The sequence below is a fragment of the Alosa alosa genome, chromosome 9 (assembly GCF_017589495.1).
Source record: "Alosa alosa isolate M-15738 ecotype Scorff River chromosome 9, AALO_Geno_1.1, whole genome shotgun sequence".
In the NCBI taxonomy this organism is placed as follows: Eukaryota; Metazoa; Chordata; class Actinopteri; order Clupeiformes; family Clupeidae; genus Alosa; species Alosa alosa.
Window position 1 is genome coordinate 6107027 of NC_063197.1, and position 25745 is coordinate 6132771.

Below are 25745 nucleotides of genomic sequence, written 5' to 3' on the forward strand. Positions count from 1 at the left end.
AAGCATAACTTCAAACATCTGATTAATGAATCACAACTGTAAATGTGACTGTTGTAGCTCTGTGCTCTTAGCACATAGCCATAGTCTTTAGAATGTGTCTTACTTTGGGGTTACAAGACCAATACTTGTAAAGGTGCTTGTACTGGGTCCCAGATCTGATCTATCGATACTCTACTCACTGTTGGGTACACGGTTTGAAAGAAGTTGCCTGGTCTGAGTCTTGGTTTCAGGGTGTGTCCAGTCAATGGTTCAGCACTAGGTCATCCTGCCTTGTATCAATGGTTCAGACTGGTGGTGGTGCCATGATGTGTGGGATTTTCTTGGCACACTCAATTGAGCATCAGATGCCACAGCTTACTTTAATACTGCTGCTGACCATGTCCATCCCTTTGACCATCTTCTGATGTGTTCTCGTGCTGGAAGTAGCAATGTCACAAAGCTCGAATTATCTTGAACTGGTTTCTTGAAAATGACAAAGTTCGTTGTACTGAAATGGCCTCCAGAGTAGTTACCAGATCTCAATCCAATCTGATTTTGGGTAGTGGTGGAACTGGAGATAAATGCGTCATGAATGTGCAGCTGACAAATGAGCAACTGTGATGCCAGGGTAGTGGTTAAGGACCTGGGCTAGCATGCAGTAGCCTGAAATATAATTGACATGTAAATTGCTTTGGATTTAAAAATGTCTGCAAATGAATGAAAATGCACCACCTTTAATCTATGCCACCAAGAAAAGGCATAGATCATTAAGGCAACAATTGGTATTAACAAGGTGTAGCTAAAAAGTGTCCAGTGAATGTATACTGTATTGTATACCCTAACTATTCTATATAGTATTCCCCCAATATATTATCACAACTGGATATGTCAGTACGCTGGAGAGGCAGTAGGAGCAAAAACAGTACTGTAAACCAACACTGCAACAACATCATGTGCAGCTCCAAATTTTGCCCACCAGATGGTGCAATGAAACAGATTGTGGGAGCATGGGAGTGAGTTCTGTGCAAAGAAGGAGAAACAGTTTATTTTACATAATTTAATGTGCAAATCCATCATGCAGTTTATAATATACATTTATGACACTTGTCTTAAACCATAGATGGCATTGAGTTGACTTGTCCAGTAACAATTAACAACAGGTAATAGGGTTGGGGCAGCATCAAAACTTGATCGGCTAGTTCTGTCTGGAGATTAAAAACATCAAATAGATAAAAGACAATTCAATTTAAAAAGAGCTTTGCAGCAGTCATAGGCAGTTGGTCTGCTTTCTGAAAAAACAATTCCCAAATTGTACAACACAAACAAAAAACAGATTGATCCCCTCTTGTTGAGACTAGAAAGTGTTGTTCCCTATGTATGATTTAATTGTCCAGTTGTATCTAATGAGGTTGTGGAAGAGAGTTGCAGGATGGCCGGCAGTTGCTACAGAGCTCCTACTGGTCCCTGGAGGACATGAAAGTCCACTAGCAGTTTGCTGGTCTTTGGAGCGTTAATTTTGAGCCTGAATTAAAATGATGAGGCGGGCAAAGTGTCACACATGAACTAAAGCCATCAGTGGCATGTGGAACCATTGCACTGACCCACCTATGTTAGAGTCTTGCCTATGGCATTAAATTATCAAGTGAATAAATTAGCTTTAGTTCATTTCTGCTCATTGCAGAACTTTGCACTTGGCTTATCATTCAAATTAGAGCCCGGAATCTTTTAACCATTTTGGTCCATATAGGGCATCTTAAAAAAGGTTATAGTGGACAAAAAGATGCCCATCGTCTTCAATTAAAACATGGAAATAATTTAGAGACAAGTCACAAATAAACCAGTTGTACCAATGATTCTGTGGCGACCTGATCAAAGTAGTAGTAATTCACATTTTCCCAGCCTAGATTGCACGCATTTGAAAGGCCAGCCTGATGCATCATTCCAACCAGGAACAGCATTAACAGGAGCCCTGCCTCGCCTGGCAGTCCTCCCCCACCTGGACAGGAGCCCTGTCTGGTCTGGTCTGGTGTGCGTCATCTCACTTGGAGTCTTTGGTGTGCGAGATCCTCTTCCAGAGCAGCGTCTTGAGGTTGTTGAGGATGAGCGAGTGCTCCATCTCCATCTGTTCAGTGGCGCCCTTGAGCGCGATGCAGGCGTACAGCTGCTTCTCGAGCTCCTCGCGCACGTCCGACGGCGCCCCCCATAGGAGGTAGTCCTTCAGCGCGCCGCACGCCTTGGCCAGGTTGGGCCGCGTGACCTCCGTGGTGCACCGCCGCTTGGTGAGGTCGCACGTCGTCAGGCAGTCGGCGCCGTAGACGCAGTCGGCGTCCGTCTCGCAGCGGCGCTCGCGCATCGCCTCCTGGAAGGCGGCCTCGGGCACGATGCGCCGCGCGTCCACCACCTTCAGGTCGTGCCGCTCGGTGTAGCCGAAGCCGGCCGCGCTCACGTCGCACATGAGGAAGCTGCCGTACGTGCCGTGGAAGACGTCCTCCACCAGCTCCAGCAGGCCGATGGAGATCTTGGCCTTGCGCGGCCACGACGGCGTCACCCACTGGTCCATGCTGCGCCGCAGGCCCGCCGGGATCCACAGCTCCAGCAGCCAGGGCAGGCTGAGGCCGTAGAGCGGCGCGTACGGCACCTTCTCCACCACGTACAGGTCCCCGCAGAAGCCCAGCAGCTTGGGCGTGTGCTCACGGTCCTGCAGGACCACGGCCAGAAGGAACTCGTTCAGCTGGATCAGTGCCCAGGCTGAGCGCGCCTCCGACAGGGAGATCTGACCATCCTTGTTGGCGTCGGCCACCCCAAGGACCAAGGTTGCCAGGTTCTGAAGGTTAGCCTGATCACCCACTTTTGTCTGAACAAAAAAACAGGAGATGTGTTATTTTTTTATTTGAATTGAATTATGATAGGAGATTGAGTAGAGACCAGTAGAGATTGAGAGGAAATCAAAGGGAATGACAGTAGGATTGGGAAAAGTAGAAAGAAGTAGAAAGTAGAAAGAGGATAGGTAGGATTGGGAAATGACCACAGGTCAGAAACGAACCCCGGTCCCCATGTTTACTTGGACCCATATGTAATACATAATACACTTGTGACACACCTCCCCCCAACACCTTAGTTATAATGAATAATTCTTCTCATCCTTATTAATTCATTATAATGGTTATAATGAAAACATGAATAGATTAGAGAAGCCAGTATTGTCACATGACCTTGAAGGTCTTTGGGAGACCATGCCCCCACTTTATGACCGCCACAAGAGCTGCAAGCGCGGTCATATAGGTTCAGTTTTTTTTTTTTTTTTTTTTTTTTTTTAGATGCCCAAATTTCCGTCAATGATTCCCGGGACACTGAAAGACCGGGTACCGCGAAACTTGGTGGACATGTAACCCCACATGGATAGCATGGAACCATCGTTTTTCGTTTTGATCTGTAGCCCCCCCCGCTGAATTGGACCCCCCGAAAGGAGGGTAGGGCAGACACAGTTTTCTGTGAATATCTCGAAAACCGTAGGGTTTAGGAGGACCATTTTTTTTTTTTTTTTTTGTTGATCTCAAGGGGCCATGTCAACCCATTCCATAACCACTCATTTCATGTATAGCGCCACCTAGTTAAACACAAAAAAAGTAAAAATGAGGTGGTGTAATTGAAGGTATCTGTGACCTAACATAGTCAAAACTGCACAAAATTGGAAGTGTAGGATCATTATGACACCCTATGTATGCACGCCAAGTTTTGTGGAATTCCGTTCATGGGGGGCCACACAATAAATTAATTTATGTTACTATACACCAACTGGCCTGTAGGTGGCCGGAGACAGTTTTCTGTGAATATCTCGAGAACCGTAGGGCCTAGGAGGTCCACCTTTTTTTTTGTATGTTGGTCTTAAGGGGGCATGTCAACCCATCCCATTACCACTTATTTCATGTATAGCGCCACCTAGTCAAAAAAAAAAAAAAAAAAATTAGGTGTTTTCATCTCAATATCTCTGGCTGACAAGGTCAAAACTGCACGAAATTAAAAAGAGTAGGATCATTATGACACCCTCTGAATGCATGCCAAGTTTTGTGTACTTTCGTTCATGGGGGCCCTTACAATAAAATAATTTATGTGTACATTTAGTGACGACACCAACAAGGATTCGGGACACTGAAAGACCGGGTACCACAAAACTTGGTGAGCATGTACCCCCACATGGATAGCATGGAACCGTCATTTTTTCGTTTTCATCTGCAGCCCCCCATGGACTGGACCCCGAAAGGAGGGTAGGGCAGACACAGTTCTCTGTGAATCTTTTATGGTATGTTGGTCTCAAGGGCCCACATCAACCTGGCTCATAATCACTCATTTGTGATTTGCCCCGGTAAAAAAAAAATGAAAATCAGTAGGATTAAAAGAAAGCCAAAATAAATATTCATCATCATCATCATGGCTGCATTTTCAGTATTGGCGAGAAGTAGTCGTTTGTCCACTAGATGGCATCGTTGCAGTGAGGCGTAATTTTGTTGGAAGTTAAAAGTGGGTTGGAAAAAAAATGGACGCTTCATACAAGGACTGTAATTTACATGGCATTTAACATCTAATAAGGATAGGGCGATGTTCACATGAAGTGTAATTCCCATTTCTTCTTGAAGCGAAATAAATCTGAGGATGTTTATCGGACATGCTTGGTTTTTACTGCAGGTACGTTAATCTTGTAATATCAATAAGGACCTAGGTAATGTTACCGTTAGCGTTGGTTGAGTGATGGAGGCATTTGATTTATTGCATTTGTAGAAAACTATAAATGCGGTTATACCAAGCAAATGTATAGCAGCACTGTTTGTATTTTTCGACTGTCATTTATTGCCGCGTGCTACAAAATCATTCTGTGCAATGGAAGATTTACCAACGTTACACCGGTCTGATACAGTTTTGCCTATACATGCGTGAGACTGAGGCGCCTGTTAATTTTGTTTTAAGTTTTAAGGGTGTGAGAGGGGAATCGATGTGCTTTGATTACAGCTTGGTAGTTGTAGTCTGAAATTAAAAAGCACGTGTGTGTGAAGTATCAAACAATGACACCTTCATTTCATTATGGCTGCTTTAGCAAAACACCTTAAGCTACTGTGTAGTGGGTCCCCATTTAGAAGTGGCTACTTCATTGGCGCTTTCCTTGACTCATGGAGCTGCGTGAATGTTATTACAACTTTTAAGCCCGCGATATGACAGTTTAAGTCCGCTTGATACTGTAAGGCATTAAGCCATTGGTTTCAAAAGGAGATTTTATTTGTGTCGCCAGCATAGCCTATTGACAATTTATGTTGTCAATAGGCCTACCTTATAATCCTACCTGTAGCTTAGGGAAGCTAACAACTTTCTATTAGGATCTAGTTTGTTAGTTACCGTTTTGTCATAACTCCCTGATGCATTTTTGCATTTAGAATAACCAGGCGTGTATATCTCAATCGGAAAAAAATTAAACAATATCGGTGCCTATGGACTAGGGCTGGGTGAACCCAGCCTGATCTGCCCGCTATTTATTTTTGATTTCTTAAAAGATTGAGCTTGGTCTGATGAAAGCCAGACTAGCCATGGACCTCAGTTAAACAATGCAAGGGAACATGAATCAGCCTATATTTGCACTAACAATAGCATACAAAAGCTCTTCAACTTTGGCCCGTTAAAATGTGTATGAACAGTCTAGCGGCCGCATTTCATCAAGGCCCATTTGGACATGTCAGTTATTTGCACCACTGGTTAGATGTAAAACAGCATTTCGTTTCAGACTAGGCTACTGTTACTTAATTTGTGCATTAACAATAACGTTTCAGACTACTGTTACTTAATTTGTGCATTGACAATAAAGTATTACATGAACTAAAGATGACTAAAATCTTATGTAGAAGAAGAATCATTCACAAAAAAATCCATCCATCCAAAAATGACCTTTGTTTTTGATAGCTGTTGAAAACGGCATGGAACTGACAGAGATGTTTTTTGTTTATAAATACATAAAAATAAATAAATAAATAACATTATGCTGATACCTTTTGCTTTTCCCAAATACAATGTAGCCTACAGGTGTAAGTGACCTTTCATCAATCCAGTTGCAATGGATGAACTGTGATGAACTGCCCTACTTGTGATTGTTTAGAGATTTTAAAGGTTTTATAACAATTCTACATCTTCTTTGGCTATTCTACAATCTATTCACCTTTTCAGCACCAGTAGGGTACTTTCTGTGCAGCGGCACATACACACTCAGGCATGCCAAACAAGCATACACAAAAGTTTCAAGAGTGGGGGATGGAGTAAAATATGGAGACAAATTGAAGTGTGATTTATTTTCGCGGAACGGATGTACAGGACTGAGCGGCGGTCATATTTTGTACCGCTATGCGGTACATCTAGTTTATTTAAGTTGCAAAGGCCAAGCAGGCCAGTTTTGTTATCTCCAGATCACAAGAAACACAAGATCACAAGAAACACAAGATCACAAGACCTTGCTTTTGATAAGCCTCTACACTCTTCCTACGCTTGTCCCTATCTGCTCCCTAACCCAGTGGTCAATTAGATAAAGAAATGTAAGCTGTTCAAATATAAAAACAAAAGCAATCTTTTGTTTGCTACTGACCTTCAAATGGCCCAGGACCATCTCCTTAAACTTCTCCACAGAGGTGCCCTTGGTGGGCTTGTCAAAAGACGCCGTCTCCTTCCTAGGCTCCATCTCGGCCACCAGGTCGTAGTGAGGCACCTCCTCCATCTGGCACTTAATGATTCCCTCCAGGTCTCCCCAGCTCCCAGAATACACCTGGCCAGGGACACACACACACACACACACACAATCAAGACAGGAGAGTCACCCAGCGGAAGTCATTTAGTGTCGCACTAAGTAGGGAGCAGCAGCAGGGGAACTAATGGGAACAAGTGTTGACAGTGACAAGTGATGAGAGCGCGGTGATTCTGACCTGGTTGTTAGGCTTGGCAGACAGGCACTTCCCGAGGTAGAGAGTGTCCTTCTCGCACAGGCTGCTGCACGCCGAGCCATCAATCACCCCTGTCCTGTATTTGTCACACTGCGCCAGACAAAAACACACGGAACAAAAGGCCTGAGCTGATGAAGCTGTAAATGACATGAGCGAGATTCAAATAATTTGACAATTTCTCTGAGATTCTAATCTAATACACGTTGTGTCAAATAAAAAAAAAAACACATCTGTGCCAGCCTAAAACACATCTGTGTACAGTGCTGGCTCTGCAAATAGGACACAAAGAGGCCAACCCAGGTAGGGTGAGATGCAAATTGATTGCCTACTGTGCCCAAATGTCAAATATCTTTCACCAGAATTGCAGACCGCACCTTTAACTCTTACTTCATTGATACTATCATTGTGCTTGTTGTGTTAATAGTCAGTGCAGTGTGAGATGGCTATCTTCTAACTTAATTTTAACCTTAGTCATGATTGGAGGAGCCACGTCCTCCACGTCATACTCACGATTGCGTTCTTGCATTCCCTGCCCCGGCACAGCTCTGTGTAGGAAGAGTACTCCACGTAAACCACCCAGCTGCCCACAAACACAGCCAGCCAGGAGAAGAACAGGTACTTCATGTGCAGGTAAGAAAAACGGGCCTGGGCATGGAGAAAGAGTAAGGGATAGCAAGAGAGAGAGAGAGAGAGAGAGAGAGAGAGAGAGAGAGAGAGAGAGAGAGAGAGAGAGAGAAGAGAGAGAAATGTATTCCTTAAAAGTGGGTCGCCCTCTTTACCCTAAAACATTTAGCATGGCCAATTTTAAATTTATGTGACAAATATATCACAGCCTCTGGACTGGCAGCCTATTTCATAGCCTCTTCTTAATCAAAAGACAGACAAGGTTGTAAATGTTTTTTTGTTTTATTATTTCAAGTTTGCTCTTTTTTGATTTGAGTCTGCAGTGAGCATTATTTGCCAATAAGGTCAGCAGAATGTAGAGAAATGTCATGTCACCCAACAGTCTGGTTAGAGTGACGTCAAACAAGTTGGACAACGGTGCAGGAATGCTTTGGCAGTGCACTGAGTCCATTAAGGCAGTAGCTGGCTGCACTTTGCAGTGTGATTTGTACTTTTTCCTCTGGTTCTGTGCCGATTACTCAGTAGACCAACGCATGGGAGACCGAAGAATAAAAGCTGCAGGCCAGACAGTATCTGTGTGTCTCTCCACCCTCAGAAACACACATCGGAACACACATCGGAACACACATCAAAATTTGGATTTTGGTTTTATTTCCAAATAACTTGTATGCACTCTGTCTACTATGCACTATATTTAATACAACGTCCAACTGTGGCAGGAGGCTTTGTCGCCACAAAAGCTGCCCAGAGTCCTGCGTTTCCTACGGGAGACGCAGCACCAGGCCTTATTCTGAGTCTTTTCAAGCACAGCTGGAGAGTGCAAATGAAGCTGACGGTGGCTCCACATGCGAGCGGATGCTGGAAGGCGCACGGCTCCGCAGGAGCCTCTGATGGAGGGGGCTCGTTGTCATCTCCACCGGCTGACAGGTTGCATGAGCCGATATAAATAGCTCCTTCAGGCAGCAAAACTGCAGATGCTTCATGAAATATGCAATTTTCACCCAGAATAGGTGTAAAAGCTGCAATGCAATAGGACCGGCGTGTTACATTGGCATTGTGCTTCAACACAAGCTGCTTGCATTCTTTCTTCCCTGGTGCCCTAGTGACAGGCTGGGGCAAAAAATCCATTGAAACAATTTCAGATGCACAAACCAGGTGCTTGAAACAGAGGTTTCTGAAGGGGCTTCACCCAGGCAAGATGTTTGTTTGTTTATTTATTTATTTGTGCCGACCATGCACACACGGCCGTGAAAGAACAGGAAGCAATTCATCTCCGATTTTCTATCAAGATGAAGTCATCCATACTTTCAGGCGGTTTTCTTGGATGGCTGGGTGGAAAAACTATTAAACAAGCCCTGTGCTGAAGTGACAGTCACTGCAGGTACACCGCACCATATGCCTTTCTTTTCCACACTGTTCATTTCACAGCCCCCAGCGCTGTGGGCCTATGCATAAAACACAAAGGCGCAGGGCTGAGGTTAAAGGCTAGATGAAGACTGCATTCCGATTATGCTGCCGGAGTCGAGACTGGAGCCTGCAGCTAATGGTAAACATTTGAAATTGAAATGTCATGATGATGCAGCGTGTTTAATCCCTCTCGTGGCCTGACATTTCCCTTTCTAAATGATTGAGACCGATGGTATTTACTATCAGTGTCTGGGGATGGAGTTAGTAAGGTGGCCATCCAAACAAAACACCAAAATAGCAATTGGGTTGATGTTTTTTAAGGGGGGATGAGGGGACGGAGAGAAGGTCGATAGTTGTGTATATATAGCTCAGGGTGACATGCTTAGTTGGACACAGACTCTACCATCTCATTTCTCTCTCACTCTCTCTCTCTCTCTTTCTCTCTCTCTCTGTCTCACCGCCTTTTCCTTCATCTCTCTTTCTCTTGCCCCTTTGTCAGGCAGCGTGTGTGCGGGTTCAGGCAGTGTGCGACAAGGCCGCTCTTGACGTAAATGCTCTCAACCGAGGTGACAGGAACAATAACAAACAGCGGAGCAGGGCTGAGGGGCGAGCGCCACGCCACGCCGCGCCACTAAGGATACAAATGAGACGGAGGAAGAGTATGAAATGCATGATTGAGTCTTCTTCCTCTGGCTGCTCTCCAGACTCGCTGTCTTAGCCTTGTAATGTGCGTACACCTCCGAGTATATTAGTGCACTCTTAGTGCACTCTCACTATTACTCACTCTCAGCACACATGTGCACACAGCTTCACATGTCTTGGAATAGTTTAGAATATTGTGACATGATTTGGCCTTCAATGTCACTCAACTAAAAGGTTGCAATCAAATGTGATTTTTTGTCTTAAAACAGACAGTGCATGGGTACTGGATTGCCTGTTTCATCTGCTGGAGCAATTGCAGTTTATCAAACGGGTATAGTTTCGGGCTCAGCATGAAACTATACAGTATGTATATTCAGTTTCTACAGTGAATCATTCATCAATATCCATTTTTAGTTTTCTGACTACACACTGCCTCAGCATTGCAGAATATTAACTAGACAAACAGCTCTCTGGAAGAGCTTCCCTGTCAGACAAATTATTCCAATTTGAGGACCAACATGCAATTTAGCGATTCTTATTACCTCACAGCAACTGTGAGATGATTGTTTTGCCTCTGATGCATCGCTTTAACATTGTGAGCCCGAGATAATAAACGGTCTATCTCTGTCAGTAATGGTATATCCTATTATCCCAGCTGCACCTAACTAGCAGACTTTTGGGAGCCCACTTTATTAATCTATCAATGATGCATGCATCTGTCATTCGTTGGGTGGTGATGGACGTTCCTTGCCTATTCACTCCCTTCCCTTCTCCTTTCAATTTGTTCTGCTGATAGGCCCATAACTTCAGCTCCGTCTCGCCGCCTTCTCTCTGCCTGTGGTGCTGTCTGTCTGCCTGCCTCACATTTTTACATCCGTCGATTCGCATCAACTCTCCGGCTCTATGTTTATCCTCTCAGAGTGTGTCTGAGAACCTGAAAAGGCTCTCCAAGAGATATTTTACAAGGGGATATATATCAGACATGTTTTGAAATGCTTTCGCTCATCAGGACCTCATTATCGACCCCTCCTTGGATGTGGAGATGTCCTCATGCCAGGGTCATCACGGGGCAGTTCCCTGGCACTGAACTGACCTAAGACCCGAGGGCATATCTGATTGTGACCCACCACTTCCTGACCGTGTTTAATTACATAGTAGGCAGGATTGATTGAAAATGGTGCATGCTGCCCACACACACACACACACACACACACACACACACACACACACATGCATTTACACTCACACAATCAGACCAGTCAGCTTTTGTGCAGGACTTGAGAGGTTTGGCACATGATCCCGGTATAAATGCTGGATAAAGCAATGGGCAGCCTGAATGATCCTCCCTGATGGCTGCCCCCTTCTCCCTCTCCCTTACTCTCTGGCTGCAGCTAGCCCCTTCTTCTGGGCAGCTCCTGTCCAGCCTGTCAATCTCCCCCTTCCCTAATCTAATTCCACTCTATTCAGTGGCCTTCCTAATGTCAGCCCATCACTCTCCATCGGCTCAGAGCTGGCACAGAGACGCTAATGTAGCCTCTGATGTCTCCTCTACTGACTCAGTCTTCTGCCTCTCCTCTCCCCTTCTGACCCCACTCTACCTCTCCTCCCACTGCTTTTTTCCCCCTCGTTCTCTGTCTCCTCCCTTCTTCTCTCTCTCTCTCTCTCTCTCTCTCTCTGCTGTCGTTTCTTTTCTCTGTCTTCTACTCACTGTTTCCCAAGGCCAGGATGACAGGGGAGGCTGGGACATTCGTTTGGTTCTGCTGTCTGTTAGGTCCAGCCTTTCAGACCAGGCCGACCACAGGCCCAGGAGAGCTGTTGTCATAGAAATCAGCATCAAGCACGCCCCCCTGCCCTCCCCACCTTTTCTTCCTCATCTGGCAACTCCTAACACGCCAAGTTTCTCCGGGGAGTCCTGGGAGGGTTAATGCGATCTCGAGGACGTGCTGGGCCCCCCTGGCACTCTGCAACCCATCAGGACTAAATCACTTTCTCATCCGGCGCCTAGTCCTGAGCCAGCGAACCCTCCTCCTCCTCCTCTCTGCATACTGAATCTGCATACTGTCATAATCTCCCATTGAAGAGCTCTCAGGATGTGGTATGGCAAGGATCCACGTCTGACAGCTTCAGACTTTAAAAAATCTCTCTTTTCCTTAGTAGAATGGAAAAGGCTCCTAGTCAAAAGGGGCAGCTTGGTTTGTTTTGCACTGGATTACTTTGCAATGCCATACACCAAATTTGCTTTGCACTGGATTTTCTTTGCAATGCCATACACTAAATTTCACAGGAAGTTAGAAAGAAAGCTATTTCTTTCTCTTAATGTAGGTTGAAGTAAGAAAAATCTAGAAAACAAATGTCCGAAACAAACTGCTGCTCTAAGCCAACCTCTACTGCTTTCCAAATAAGGCTCAAATGATTATATCAATAAAATTAATCTAATTAGAGAACCACACTTTTCCTTCCAGGAATCCCTTAATCACCCTTTGATGTCTTCACTGCATCAGCTCCCAAACTGTGTTCAAACACCACGACTAGACTGTGCTCAAAGCACAACTCTCCAACACACACAGAGAGAATGAGACAAAAGAATAACATTTCACTCTCTCAAGTGTTGAGCTTGAAGGCAAAACCAGGTCACCTCCCGCAGGTGTGTTTCAACCATGCAAGGGTTCCCCCTGCGTCGGCGTGATGTTTCCATGGAGGCATAGCGGATCCGGTATCAACAACCCCCCCCTCTCTGACAGGCGAACAGGCCAGCGGTCCCCTGCTGCGGCGCCCCGCCAGTGCAGCACCGCATTCTCTCTCCACCGCGGCCCAGAGGATGTAAACAATTCAGCAGCCCGTGCAGACCTGACGACAGCATAGAATATCAATCACAACTGCCGTGGACTCCATCTCCACACCACCTGCAGTGTGGGGGAGGGCTTGTGATATAATAGTAGTGTGCACACACACACACACACACACTCTCTCTATTTGTCTCTCACACACACACACACACACACACACACACACACACACACACAAATACTCTTTCTCTCTTTGTCTCACATACACACACACACACACACACAACCACAAAAAATATATATTTGTCCATGTTTCTTGGTCTCAGAACTGCCAAGCAGTACAGCTGGAAATAGTGGACTAAATGCAACAGTTTAAATACAATAGGAGCAGTCTGTTCCACTGAAAGGAACAGCCAATACGTTATCAAACTTCCCACAGAGCAACACTTGATAATATTTCATTTTTATGGCCCATTTTGTGACAGTCAAGTCATATTTATTGTATCAAGGGATTGCCAATGCTGAGCGAGTACTTTTTGTTATCACAGTGAAGTTTTTCTTGATGACTGCCTAACCCTTATTTGGCATGACAGCAAAATAAATCAGAAACACTAAACATCTCCATGTGTCTGCATTGGTGCAGTTGGACTCAACATGGCCGTGCCCTGCCAGCCCAGTGATGGGAGTGTAACCATACAGGGTGTAAATCCAATATTCATTTCATAGTTAGACCACCACACACTTGGGATTTATGCCACAATTCTGGCTTTTGATTGTTCAGGGTCTTTTGCAAAGTCTTGGTTGGATTGCAGACGGTTTCATTGCTTCCTGTTTACTGTAACACTTAAGCTGGTGACTTGTTAGGGGAGCGCTGGTAATCATGCAAATTCATTACACCGTTTCTTCCTATTGATTACAGCATGTTAACAGCATGGAGCCATTATGGAGATAGCTCTCTTCACTCACACACACACACACACACACACACACACACACACACACACACACACACACACACACACACACACACACACGCACATGCATTCAGCCTACACAATCAATAGCAGACACTGGCCTGGAGATGACTGGTGTCTGTCCGCAGCCTCTCATTGGTTCTCTGTTAGGGTGGAAAATGAGGAGCTATCGATTGAGGGTCTTTATGGGCCTTTTCATTACACTCTCAGTATGCCCACAGGTGGTGGATGGGATGCGGGATCCAAGCGTGGAGAGATACTTTCATTATTATTAAATCATTTTGACTCATTAGGGTGCAGTATTATTTGCTATCCAGCTTGATCAGGCGTGGACCAGTCTTGGCACATGGCAGGCAGGAAAAGAAAAAGCAGTGTTGATGGCTTAGCTGATGACCTTTACCAGGCCTGCTTTTCACATCTGTACAGCACAATGGATATACCATATACTACATAGAGATGTTTAAATTACTATACAGTATATTAGCGCCTATATGGAAAGTACATTATACTCTGAAAAAAATATAGATATCTTTCATGGTGACATTCAAATAGTGTAACAGCAATACAATTACTGAACCGGAATCTGAATACCGACAATCTACTTCGGGCATTGATGCCAATCTTTTCCACACATAGCTGATCTCTCTATGAATAGAACACAATGATACAGGCGACTTTCCATCTACCAGGTGCCTACTGGGAGGAAAGTACAGGCCTTGTTGTCGCTGGTCTCAATAAAGCGTGGTAATTGGCCGATCAATGTAACAGGGATCAGGGAGATAGCTTCTTTTAGCCTGACGCTAATGAGCATGCTGCGCTCTCTCTCGCTGTCGGAATGCAACGGAGGAGGCAGATGGGCCGAGTGCTTCTCGGAGGCGCCGTCGTGCTCAAGGTCTGTAATTTACCCCATGTGGGCACAGCTGTGGTAGCAGAGGCCAGGCCTGCGTGCCTGCACCACGCCCGCGTTCGCGTCCGCTCACCACACCCTGTGCCTCCCTCCCCCAACACACACTCTGCGCCTCCCCTCGGGATCAGAGCGCATTCAGGGGGCCATGGCCTGGGATGGCATCCACTCAGGTTGGAGTGTGTCAGGGGTGTGTGGGATGGTGGGGATCATGAGTGTCTGCTGGGCCATAATCCTCAGAGTCGCGTCTATGGGACTGGCTCACGGAAAATAAGCGTGGCGGTTGAGAAGGATAGGGGTGGGAGTCGGGGAGGAGGCGGGACGGGGGGGGCGGGGGGTCGAAATGGAAAAGAGGCGGATCAAGTGGAGAGAAATTCTGCATTGACACTTGTTTTTGCAGCCTGCTCACCAGTCATCCATAATTCATGATCATAAAGCAATTCCTCAGAGCTCTCTCTCTAATGGGCTTCCTCCCTGCTGCACAGAGGGAGACAGAGCAGAGGAGACAGGGGGAGAGATAGAGATAGAGAGAGATGGAGAAGAGAGAGGGAAGGAAGAGAGAGGGGGTGAAAAAGAGGGAGTGGGACAGAAAGAATCCCTCTCTCTGAGGGAATAAGGAAGAGATATGGCAAAAGAAAGAGTGTACTGTAATGTAAGCATGAAGAGAGAGAGTGTGTGAGAGAGAGAGAGAGAGAGAGAGAGAGAAATAGATGGGTGCAGGAGACGAAAAATTATAGTCCTCTTATATCTGCTCAGACCAAAATAAAAATAAATTTCTACGACAATTTTCTGCTACTACGACACTGCTAATCAGACAATCTGACCACAGGAGTCAGAGGGTTCAGACACATCCTGGGGAGAGCACCCGTGGACAGTAAAAGAAGTGGACCACTCTGCTACTCACTCAGTGTTATGTTACTCTGGAAAATAGCAATAGTCATATGAAGCTAACGCCAGGTGGTCATCTATTAGTTTCAGACCCTCCCGTAGGTGGTGCACTTTCTGAACATTCGCCTACTCCCCTTTACGAGCACTGGGGGCTCATCCCATCCCATCATGCCCCTCTCTTCCTGTTCCCAGGAGACAGATGCTCTGATGGGGAGAGAGCGGTCCAGCTGCTGCCACTGGCTGATGGGGGATCTAACTCCTGCTCGATCGTCAACGCAGTGGGCCTTTCAGAGAGCCCATCTCCTCTATGCTTGCTCTCCACTGTCCCCGGCACCAAACACACACACACACACACACACACACACACACTAAACCTCCCACGCTTATTCTATCTCAGCAGCAACATACACACGCAACCTTGCCCACTCTATCCCAGAAAATACACACACACTTTCTCTCTCTCACACACCCAGGAGCCAGAACTGCTTTTATAGCCCACAAGGAGTCATCTTCTTATATTCCTCCTAGCAACAGCAAATATTACCTTCGCACACCTCCATGCCTGCAGCATGCTGCCCGGCTCTGGACGCGGCTCAAAGGCAAAAGAATATCAGCTCTCTTTTGTCTCTCCTCAAGACTCCTGGTGTTCACGTCTCCAATGCCGCTAACCACAGCTTTTCACCAGTCTCTCTAGCCCCAGTGTAGAGTGCTATGTCAATAGTACTTAGAGTGAGCATTTGCACTGCTTAGGCTAATTTCAGAAGCCTGGCAGGCAAATCCTGGCTACAAATTGAGAGCCTTCTTCCAAAGTGTGGGAAAGTTCGGTAGTAAACCACCAAAACCTTTGTAAGTTCATAGGTGCAACCTTCATAGGTTCAAAGGTTTTCCTTTATCTATCTCAGAGTGCCTGGCTAGGAGGGGGTGTCAAAGGTTAGTAAACGGCTGTGTGTTCAACAATGAAACATCTTTCCTCGTTCATCCAAATAGTATTAGTATGGATCAGTAGGTTATGATATCCTGTAAAGTTCATTGTAACAAGACAGCCATACAAGAAAAGCACTTGTAATGGGAGATGTGAAGTATTGATATTTTCTAAAGCCTGCATTGCTACAGTAATGGGGCAGATATTTGATGGTTTATCAAATTCACCTGTTGTCATGGTGAATCAAATGAGAGGCAAACGGCACTCCAATGACCAGTTCATCTATCCAAATGACAAAGGGAAAAGGTGGGTTTTGTGGACAGGACAGTAATGGGTTTCTTTAAGATGCACTTTTCTTGGAAGGTATAAGAATACCTAAACAAAATATAAAACCTTTCAAGGAAATACTAACTTTAGTTCCATTCAGCCATTGATTTCTGCCGCTCCTGTGCCTCTTTCCTTCCTCTTCCTCTGTTCATCTTGTGCTTTTTCCACATTGTGAGTTTCTTTGACACTGTTTGTGTGTGTGTGTGTGTGTGTGTGTGTGTGCGCATGTCTACTTCCTCTCTCCCTTTATAACCTCATTTAGCTCCTCTGCTTGACACACTTCTCCGCCGCCTCGCCACTGAGCCCAGAGCTCTCTAGGCCAGCCTGGTTGCCGTAGTAAATGAGACCTGGTTCTGATGGGTTCTGAGTCCGTGGGGAATAAAATGGAACCTGGGCATCTGGCTGTGTGGCGGTGGCTGTGCCTGAAAGCGGCACAAAAATAGAGGACCCGTTTACAGCCCCCACCCCCTGTTTCTAATAAGGGAGAAGGCCCCTTAGGAGAGAACAGGTCTACTGTGGTTGAATGCAAAATAACTAATACATTTTTAAAGGCACACTATGCAGGTTTTTTAGCTTAATATGCACGTTTTTAAGCTTAATTTACCTTCATTTAACAGCTTCAGAGTCATTGGGATGGTTATATGACTTTTATAACTTGGGATGATATATATGATTTTCGGGTTGAATGGTGGCCGTCTCGCTTCCCCCTAGCGCCTGTGAGCGGAAAAACCACCCTTGCAACTGTGGGCCGGCGGGCCGACGGCCTCAGTGTCAGGAAGTATAACGAGTGTAACGAATTGCTTTACTGCATTCAAATACACATACACGCCAGGCACCGGCTAGAAAAAGGTAGCGATGGAGTTTCTCAGACATTCATCATGACAGAGCCAGCGAAAAAAGAAGCAAAAACCGAGAAAACAGTAAGGAAATTGCCAATACTGCATAGTTTACCTTTAAAAGGAGGTTTTCCCAAAGGAAAGGGGGAGTACAGTACACTGAGTGATAACACATTCAGCTGTGCAATCCAGATTTTGCTACAAAGAAATCCATGGTGTGCTGTGGAGTATGCCTGGAAGTGACTGTGTGTCATAACATATCAAAACAGACAGACAGTGTGTCTTTGTTTTTTAAACCATCTGGGAAGGTATATTTTTGGTATAACTGCTACAGTGAGACAACACTGGCTTCAAGGGGCTTCAGAGTTGCCAGACAGACAGCATGTTTTGTCTGGACATCACCAAGCTAGACATCACCAAGACTGCCACACCAACTTCCACACGGGCTTTCCAAGGCGAGGTCTGGGTTTCTTACACTCTTCTATGTGGCTCAATGGGCACATTTTCCCTCCAACAGGTGAGGTTCTTTGACAAAAATAAAAATCCAAAAATCAATCCAAGCAGACACTCCCCGGCTTGCACAAACTGCCCGTGAAAGGATTTTAGACATCAGTAAGCTGGAGTCTTACTCATCATGTACACTTTTATTTACACTCCGGGTGTGCAAGGCTGACGCTTATGGCTTACTTACATTCTGAATGACACTACATGCATATGAAGAGGCACATATGTTCGCTTCATTGTCTTAACATCTCAATACCAGTGAGCAATTCACAGCCCACATTAGAGGTCATGTGTTGTGGTGACAGTGCAGAGCGGAGAGTGGAGAATGAGCGGTCTCCGCCCGTAGCCTGCGTATAAGCTCCAAGAAAAAAGAGAGACAATGACAGCCGACTCAGTGTACTCAGCCCCGTCCTGGAGGGTTTGTCTTGTCAGATCAAATTCAACTTCCTCGGGTCAAATCCCTCCAATTCTCACATCATAGCCTTTGGTAGCAAAACACATCAAGCTTACAAGGAGATGTAGGATAAGGCCCTAAGGCACGGCTGATATCCATAAATACGAGGCTGGCAACACCAGGATGTGACAATGGTCCAATGAATGCAAAAGTCCGATGAAGTCCAAAGAATGTACAAGACTTACATCTAATGTTGGAAGTCCACAAAGTCATGAAAGGACAGGATATGTAAACTATTCATCAAATGAATCATATGCCATAAAGTGCAAACAGGAGGAGTGACACAGAAGTGAAGTAATCTGATCAGACAAAAAATAACAACTAAGGAGAGAAGAAAAGAGGACAGTCACTATTACTATTAGACGCCTGCTTTAGAGGGACTTCACTTCACACACACACACACACATACAGACACACAAACACACACACTCACACACACCGTCTTACTTATCACTGTGTGTCACTTGTCGGGGTTCTAAGCTTAACATTGGGACCGAGGCCTGTCAGAATTAGATAACCCTGACTAAGCCTCATGCAGCCAACGTTCTGGATTTACTCTCCACCGCAGGCAGACAAACAAGCTCACTGAGGCGGCCCTCTCGTACTCCTGCCAGCACCCCCTCTGTCACCGATGCCCTTTCCTGGCCAGGAAAGGTAATTACACACACGACAACGGTGACAACTTTGTGCTAGAACAGAGAGATGTCTCACGCTGTCATGACTTCCCAACGTGGCTCTAACAAGGGCCTCTCCCTCTCAGGCCACGGAAATCATTCCTGGCCGGGGAAATCAATCATTAGTGACTGCAACAAAAATACTGTGCTTGACTATTGATTATGAAGCAATGTAATGACTTATTACAGATTTACTCAAAGGGAAGTGGGACTGATAATGAATGATGCAATGACATAATTGCATTTTGACACCATGCCTATTTTTTCACAATTATACAATATACAGAATCAACAACACACATATCAACACACAGTGCTAAAAAAAACTTGTTGGGGCTCTAGTCTGGTCACTCATCTCCATTAATCAAAAGTGGAGTGGCCTGAGAACAGCAACAGCGGATGCCCCCGTGATTGCTGTCACTTTTTGTTACCCTGAGACCCGGCTCTTCACACGCTGGGTACCGGAAAGCCAGAATGTGATGAGACAAGAGGAGGGAAAACAAAGGCAAACATGAGGACGGCGTTGTGTTTAGGTCACTCAACACAGGCGTTAAGGTCAGAGTGAGTGGATAATAGCCGATGCCATAGGTGCAATTCTAAGAACCTCATTTCAGAGAACTGGGTGGAAAAACAAAAACAAACCATAAGAACAAACAAAAACAAAATATGCTTATGATGAGAAATTAAGAAAAGGGGTCCAGGTGATGACAATAATCATAATTATTTTGGTTCAGCCAGCCACTACAACATTTCTCACACAGATTTTAGCAAGAGTGCATTAAGATTCATTTAAAAAGAGTGCTGATGTTAGGGAAGTACATTATATCTCAAAGCCCCCGTGGAGAATTGCTTGCCTTGCATTAATATGAGGTAAAAGCACTTGTGCCAATTATTATTACATAGATCTCGGTTCTAACCCTTACATTAGAAATTGATGGCTTTATCGAACATGGCAAAAATTGAAGCTGCTCTAAACCCTCCAAACTAAGTCATAATAAATACCCACAAACTAGTGCTGGGGGGGCGGGAACGGAACCTCTTATGGGTTTTTAGCCTATATAGTGCATGCAACGTGCGCTCTCCTTTGAGTCTGCTGCGGTTGTATGCTACCTTTGCTCCAGGCAAATAGTTTAGGCTTTAGGCTACAGTATGCGATGTGTACCATGTGGGCTTCCCCGAGAGATCGAGAGCATACTTGTGACATATAACCGCTGTGTTCATACAAATGGTTCATGTCCAACTGCCTAAGCTAAGACCCCACCATACCCATCCGTCACAGTCAGAACTGTCGTGACATTGCTCGTAGTGCTCGAATTTGCGATCAGAGTCACACAGTCGACTCTACAACTAAGCACACTATTCACACACAATTACTGTCTAGTCTAATGCAATTTGCTTGCGCAACATTTCCTTTCAGATGTAGAGTAGGTGTGGGAATATCACGTGAATACAAGTACAGCTATTTTACAGCAGCACTGTTGCTACAGCAACCCCTGTGCCGAGCTAATGACTACACGTACTTTGTAGGCTACAGTATTGCAGCGACAGAGAATGCGCTACATCGATTGACACAAATGCACACTAAACGTAGCTTGTTAAGTCTAAGCAAATTCAAATGCTTAAAATTCGACGCAGCTGCTATGTGTATTCTGTATTCAATTTCTTTGGCGAAGAATATTGAAGAGTAACCTTGTTTTGGAAAGAGAAACGCTTAAACGAAGGCTACTAAAAGTTCATAGTTAAGACAAACCACACAAAACCATTTCGTATTCCCCATTGATCGAACAGTTCTAAATGGAACGTAAGTGTAATATAAAAGCCATTGCAAGACCCATAAAATCATGGATTACAGTGAGGTTACAGCGATTTTCTCAGGGTATTACCTGGATGTAGATGGGCTTTCTCAGGCAGATCCATGGCAACAGACCCCTTGCCATGGTTGGTATACCACATCTCACAATACGAGCCTACAGAAGGAAAAAAATCGCTATGAATTTAAAGGGCTACATTAGGTGCTACTTGCCATTAGAGTTCTCACTTAGTAGTGATGATCTCACCGAGCCAATATCCTCTTTCTCGTCATGAAAAGGTCTTCTCTGAGGGTCTGCTTGGATGGATGCTGCAAAGCAGTTATCACCCGTTCTCAACTGATTCAAAGTGCTGCACCTCTTGCACAACACCACTAGATGAAGCTGTGCTGTGCGGTGGGAAAGGGGATGAGCATGTGCCATGGGTAATTGAGAATGTGAACAAGTGAACATCGTGTGCACTTTGCCTGGATGATAGATTCGATTAAAAGCGTGTCTGTTATGAAAAGTAAATGCTTAGAAATATAGCATAAGTAGGATGATTTAATCAATTTCTGTCCTTTTTTGTTAAATAATGAAATGAAAACATGCAAGGTGGCCCCATCGAGATTTAAAATAGCCTATGGCCAGGCTACAACTTTGGCTAATACAGTATGTTCAACATGCTTTTAGTTTATTAAGCATTTATTTCTTATGCTTAGCCTAATGGTTTGTACAGCCTACTATAGTATTTATTTATTTTCATTAGGCTATTGATTGGATTGACATTGTTTTTTATTATTGCTGTGGTCCTTGGTATAGTCTCCCGGCCCACCTTCTATATATATTAAGTAAGGGATAATGCCCGAAGAGGTGTCCATTATCAGAAATAAATGGACGACGCGGAGGCGTGAACCGTGCGGTATAACCAAAATGAAGCGTGTTACAAAGTAGCCTGTCATTTCCATCCTATCAACAGAGGTTCGGTAATGACGTCAGTTTAAAAACAGTTAGCTGTGTTAACCCGTACTGCTAAACAGTAATGCATAATATCATTATGAAATATCAAACCAATGCCAACGTCAGTCCGTAATTAGTCTTATATTGACTTAAGTAATAGAATAACAGTCAAAGAATGTACACATTCAAAGTTGCTCAAATATAGAGTGAGTACTACTTTCTTTTCCTTTTGAAGTGTTCTGCTAACTTTACCACAAATGTATCTAGAATCAATGCTATGCTAATGGACGTCACCCCACTGTCTACTGTCTGAAAAAGGTTAGCAACAGACAACTTGAGAAAATTCAGCCCATATCGTCATATACAACTGAGTCACAGGAAATGTTCAGTAAATACAACATTTGATTTAAATATCGCCTTGTTCTTAATTTCATTTTTTTAAAAAGTACACACTTTTCATTTTAGCATTAGTTCTAATGCTAACTACTTCAAAGGCTGACCTAGCTTAAGTCATTAGCAGTTGCTTGCTAGGAATGCAAACATTTGATTTCATGAGTTAGTACAAATATCATATATCCACCTGGAATTAAAAGGAAGTCGACGAGGCGATTATGGTATCATCCAAAAACCATTGATGAACAAATTAATGTTAGTGTAATCAGTTTCATATTGTTAGTTATTTAAACAAAATCAAACAAAGCTAACATGATTTTATTTTATGATGCACTTACGCTTCTTAATTTGAATCTTCATTTTGTCACGAAGGTAAGCCTACTCTCCCTTCCCAGAAATAATGCAAGCTAACAGCATCCCAAGTAGCCCTGAAATGGGAACACCACGGAGGGCCTGCAGCAGTCTGACTGAAATCGGCTCAAAGGTAGCAGAGCCTACATCATCACGTTCACATGCAGCCACTGATAACTTATGCCATTACCTATTAATAAAAGGCCTTTCCATGAGTTGGTAAAACAATTCAAGTGCTGGCATGTTAATGAGTGTTAAGACTCAATTGACAAGCCAAAAGGCTTCAACCTATACACCAACCAAATTGATTCTTCTTGCGACAGCTTGATAGTTGTCAAATTCTTCACAGTGCAAGCAGACTGCATATGGTGCAGCAAGACAGAACTAGTTCATGGTGGGGATTCCTTTTCAGGTGTTGACTGGGCGATCCTTGTGTGTGCGTGAACTAGAGACGAAAAATGCTCAGCTTCGGAGGAAAGTGAGCTCTGTGGAAGAGGAAAAGGACTGTTTGCAGCTGGAGAATAAACATCTGATCAACGAGATGGAGGCCATACAGCTTGAGCTGGCCAGCTACAAAACCAAAGTATAGAGTTCCCCTCTATAATCTGACAGTATTAAACGTTTTACTATTATTTAATAGCAGTTCTTACTTGTACTTTATTGCAGTTCCATCTTTTTTGATTTTGTGAATTGTGAAGTACAGTGAAATAAAAACCAAAGTATAGTTCCCCTCTATAATCTGACAGTATTAAATGTTATACTATTATTTAATAGCAGTTCTTACTTGTTGTACTTTATTGCAGTTTCATCTTTTTTGATTTTGTGAATTGTGAAGTACAGTGAAAGAAAAAAAAAAAACAGAATAATGTACAATAAATTGAAATTCTACATTTTTTTAATTAACATTTCTTACTGAACTCAGGCCTAATAAATCTGTGCTGAGCATTCACTGGATTGAGTTTACATCAATGTGCTAAATGTCTCTGTTTAAAACTTTTATTTGATTAACTTTAATTTTGTTGAGTGAATGATTGATTTTCTTAATGGCAGGTGAGTGTGCTGGGCTCTGCGGTGGAGACCAAATCATCCAGTGCCTCTCTGATGAAAGAACAAATAGAGGCCATGGAAAATGAAATAGAGTCCCATAGGTCTGAACTCAGGTATGTGGCTCTGTATCCTGTAGCTCCAGTTGAAAACTCAATCTACCCATCTCACCAATTAAAAAGCCATCTTGATATCTATCCCGTCTGGGATTGGATCAGCCCTGTCTATACTGCACCCCTGTCTTACCCCTTGTTTTTGATTTAGAAGCGCTCAGTGCTGCACCTTCTCCCACTTCTGTTTTCACAGAGATTGGGAGAAAAAACATGAAGAAGTTCAAGAGATTTTGGTCACAAAGAACAGGCTAGTGGAGGATCTCACAGAAGACCTCAGAGCCTTGAAGGCACAACTGGAAGTTCAATTCAGTCGAAGCCAAAGGTAGTACAAACACTACATGTGTAGGAGAGCAGATTCACCTGATCTTATTTCCTTAGAGACAACTTTGTGTTTTTTATTTACCAAAGAATTGAGCAGCAGAGAAACGAAGCCCTCAGTAATGCAGAGAAGCAGGCACAGGCTCTCCAAACATACAAGGCAGACATGACCCAGAAGCTCAATAAAGTAAGAAATCCTTCTCACCAAATAGAATCCTTTTCTAGAATAATGTACTGGATGTGTCCTGAATGCGTTCGAATTGGTGCTTGCTAACACTTCCTGTGACAAATGGTTTGACAACCTGTTCATTTTAATTTTTCAATTACTCTTGAGTGTGATAGCACAAAGTATTACAGAACTAATGTATAATGATAAATAATATAGAAATAATTGTGTGATATAGTCTACAGTCTGAGAAACAAGAGGGGTGTTGCACCACTCTTCTCTGCAGTCAAGGCCTGACACTGACTGAAATAGCTTCAGGCTACTCCTTGCTGTTGTTTCAGGCCTGTGCACATGCCATTATCTTGGGAAAGCAACATTTTGCTCTTCCAAGATCTCAAATGAATTATGCCATTATCTTGTCCAAACAATATTTTGTTGTTTTTGAGTCTCAAAATATTGTCTCATTATCAAACCCCCAAAAAAACAAACAACAACATTTGTTATGTTGTGATAGTGGCCTGAATAATTCAATTCAATTTCTTAGGAAAGTAGATAAAACTAACACATTTTCCACCAAAATAGAACATGTTGGAACCAAAAAATTTTAAAGCCTCATTAATTGATTTGTTTCTTAAAATTTCTTTGTAGTTGTCAGAAAATGACACCCTTCTGAAACACAGCCTCATTCAGTGCGACAGGGAGAAGACGGAGGTGGAGAAGAAGAACTCCCTGCTGGAAAGGGAGAAAGCAGAGATGCACAAGCTCATTAGGTTAGAGAGGAATGTGATCTACTACACTGTGTTAGCTGGCAAAGGTTTCTCACATAAACTTTCAGTAATAATACATTGTCTAGTAGTAAAGTTCTCCTTGAGAGAAAGTGGAATAGAGCATCATGTCCAATATTCCAATATGTGGTTTAATGTTCTGCATTATGCCCAGTATTCCAATATGTGGTTTAATGTTCTGCATTATGCCCAGTATTCCAATATGTGGTTTAATGTTCTGCATTATGCCCAGTATTCCAATATGTGGTTTAATGTTCTGCATTTCTCTCTAGTTGGTCAGTTTGACACTCAAAGTAAGATTCTATGTAATGATTATGATATCTGTACTGTCCCTGTGTATATCTGTGTGTGACTACGTATTTAGAGATAAGCGGGAATATTATGACTTTGTAGTGTTTCACTGTTCTGCATGGCTGTGTCAGTAGCTATCTGCTCCGGATTGCTAGGTTGCCACTAATCAGAGTCTGATTCATTCAATGTATTCCACGTGAGATGGGATGACCAACACCATCTCCCGTCAGCCTGGAAGGATACTTAAACCCTAACTATTTCCTTGTCTAGTTAGAGCAGCTGATGGATCTTTAGGTGAAGTCTCTCCCTTGATGTGCATCATTGTAAATAAAACTCTGACTGGGTCTCTATTCATCTGTGGCATCAAAATGACCATCATCCTTGATGGGGAAGCAGAGATGCACTATATCATTAGGGCAGAGAGGAATCTTATCTATGGAAAGACTTCTTACATTAGCGTTAGTAATAATGTCGTGTCCAGCAGTAAAGTTCTTGTTGTCTAGTGGTACATTTAGGTCTAGATCGGTCAATGAGGTATTGAGCTTGCTAGACATAAAATAAACCTGTAATGAGTGAATACTAGCCTGACGTTGTCATACTCAAATTCTAATCAGAATATGAGTCTGATACTGCTCCATTGGGACGTAA

General features: G+C 43.9%; 2 protein-coding genes across 2 annotated transcripts in view; one reads left to right on the top strand and one right to left on the bottom strand.

Annotated features, from left to right (window-relative positions):
- Positions 1-1021: 1021 nt before the first annotated feature.
- LOC125300029 (divergent protein kinase domain 1A-like) lies at positions 1022-21066 on the bottom strand. Its single transcript, XM_048251503.1, has 6 exons — positions 20947-21066; positions 20773-20856; positions 7458-7592; positions 6930-7037; positions 6596-6772; positions 1022-2833 (listed from the first exon to the last, which is right to left on the bottom strand). The coding sequence occupies exons 2-6, from the start codon at positions 20824-20826 to the stop codon at positions 2018-2020; spliced, it is 1290 nt and encodes a 429-aa protein (XP_048107460.1). The 5' UTR covers positions 20827-20856; positions 20947-21066; the 3' UTR covers positions 1022-2017.
- Positions 21067-21693: 627 nt separating this feature from the next.
- Positions 21694-25745, top strand: part of LOC125300216 (coiled-coil domain-containing protein 18-like) — a 50055-nt gene continuing 46003 nt past the window's right edge. The window contains exons 1-7 of the mRNA XM_048251940.1: positions 21694-21842; positions 22402-22513; positions 22793-22963; positions 23431-23540; positions 23731-23859; positions 23946-24042; positions 24670-24791. Coding sequence (XP_048107897.1) covers positions 22430-22513; positions 22793-22963; positions 23431-23540; positions 23731-23859; positions 23946-24042; positions 24670-24791 — 713 coding nt within the window. The 5' untranslated portion in view covers positions 21694-21842; positions 22402-22429. The remainder of the gene's footprint in view (positions 21843-22401; positions 22514-22792; positions 22964-23430; positions 23541-23730; positions 23860-23945; positions 24043-24669; positions 24792-25745) is intronic.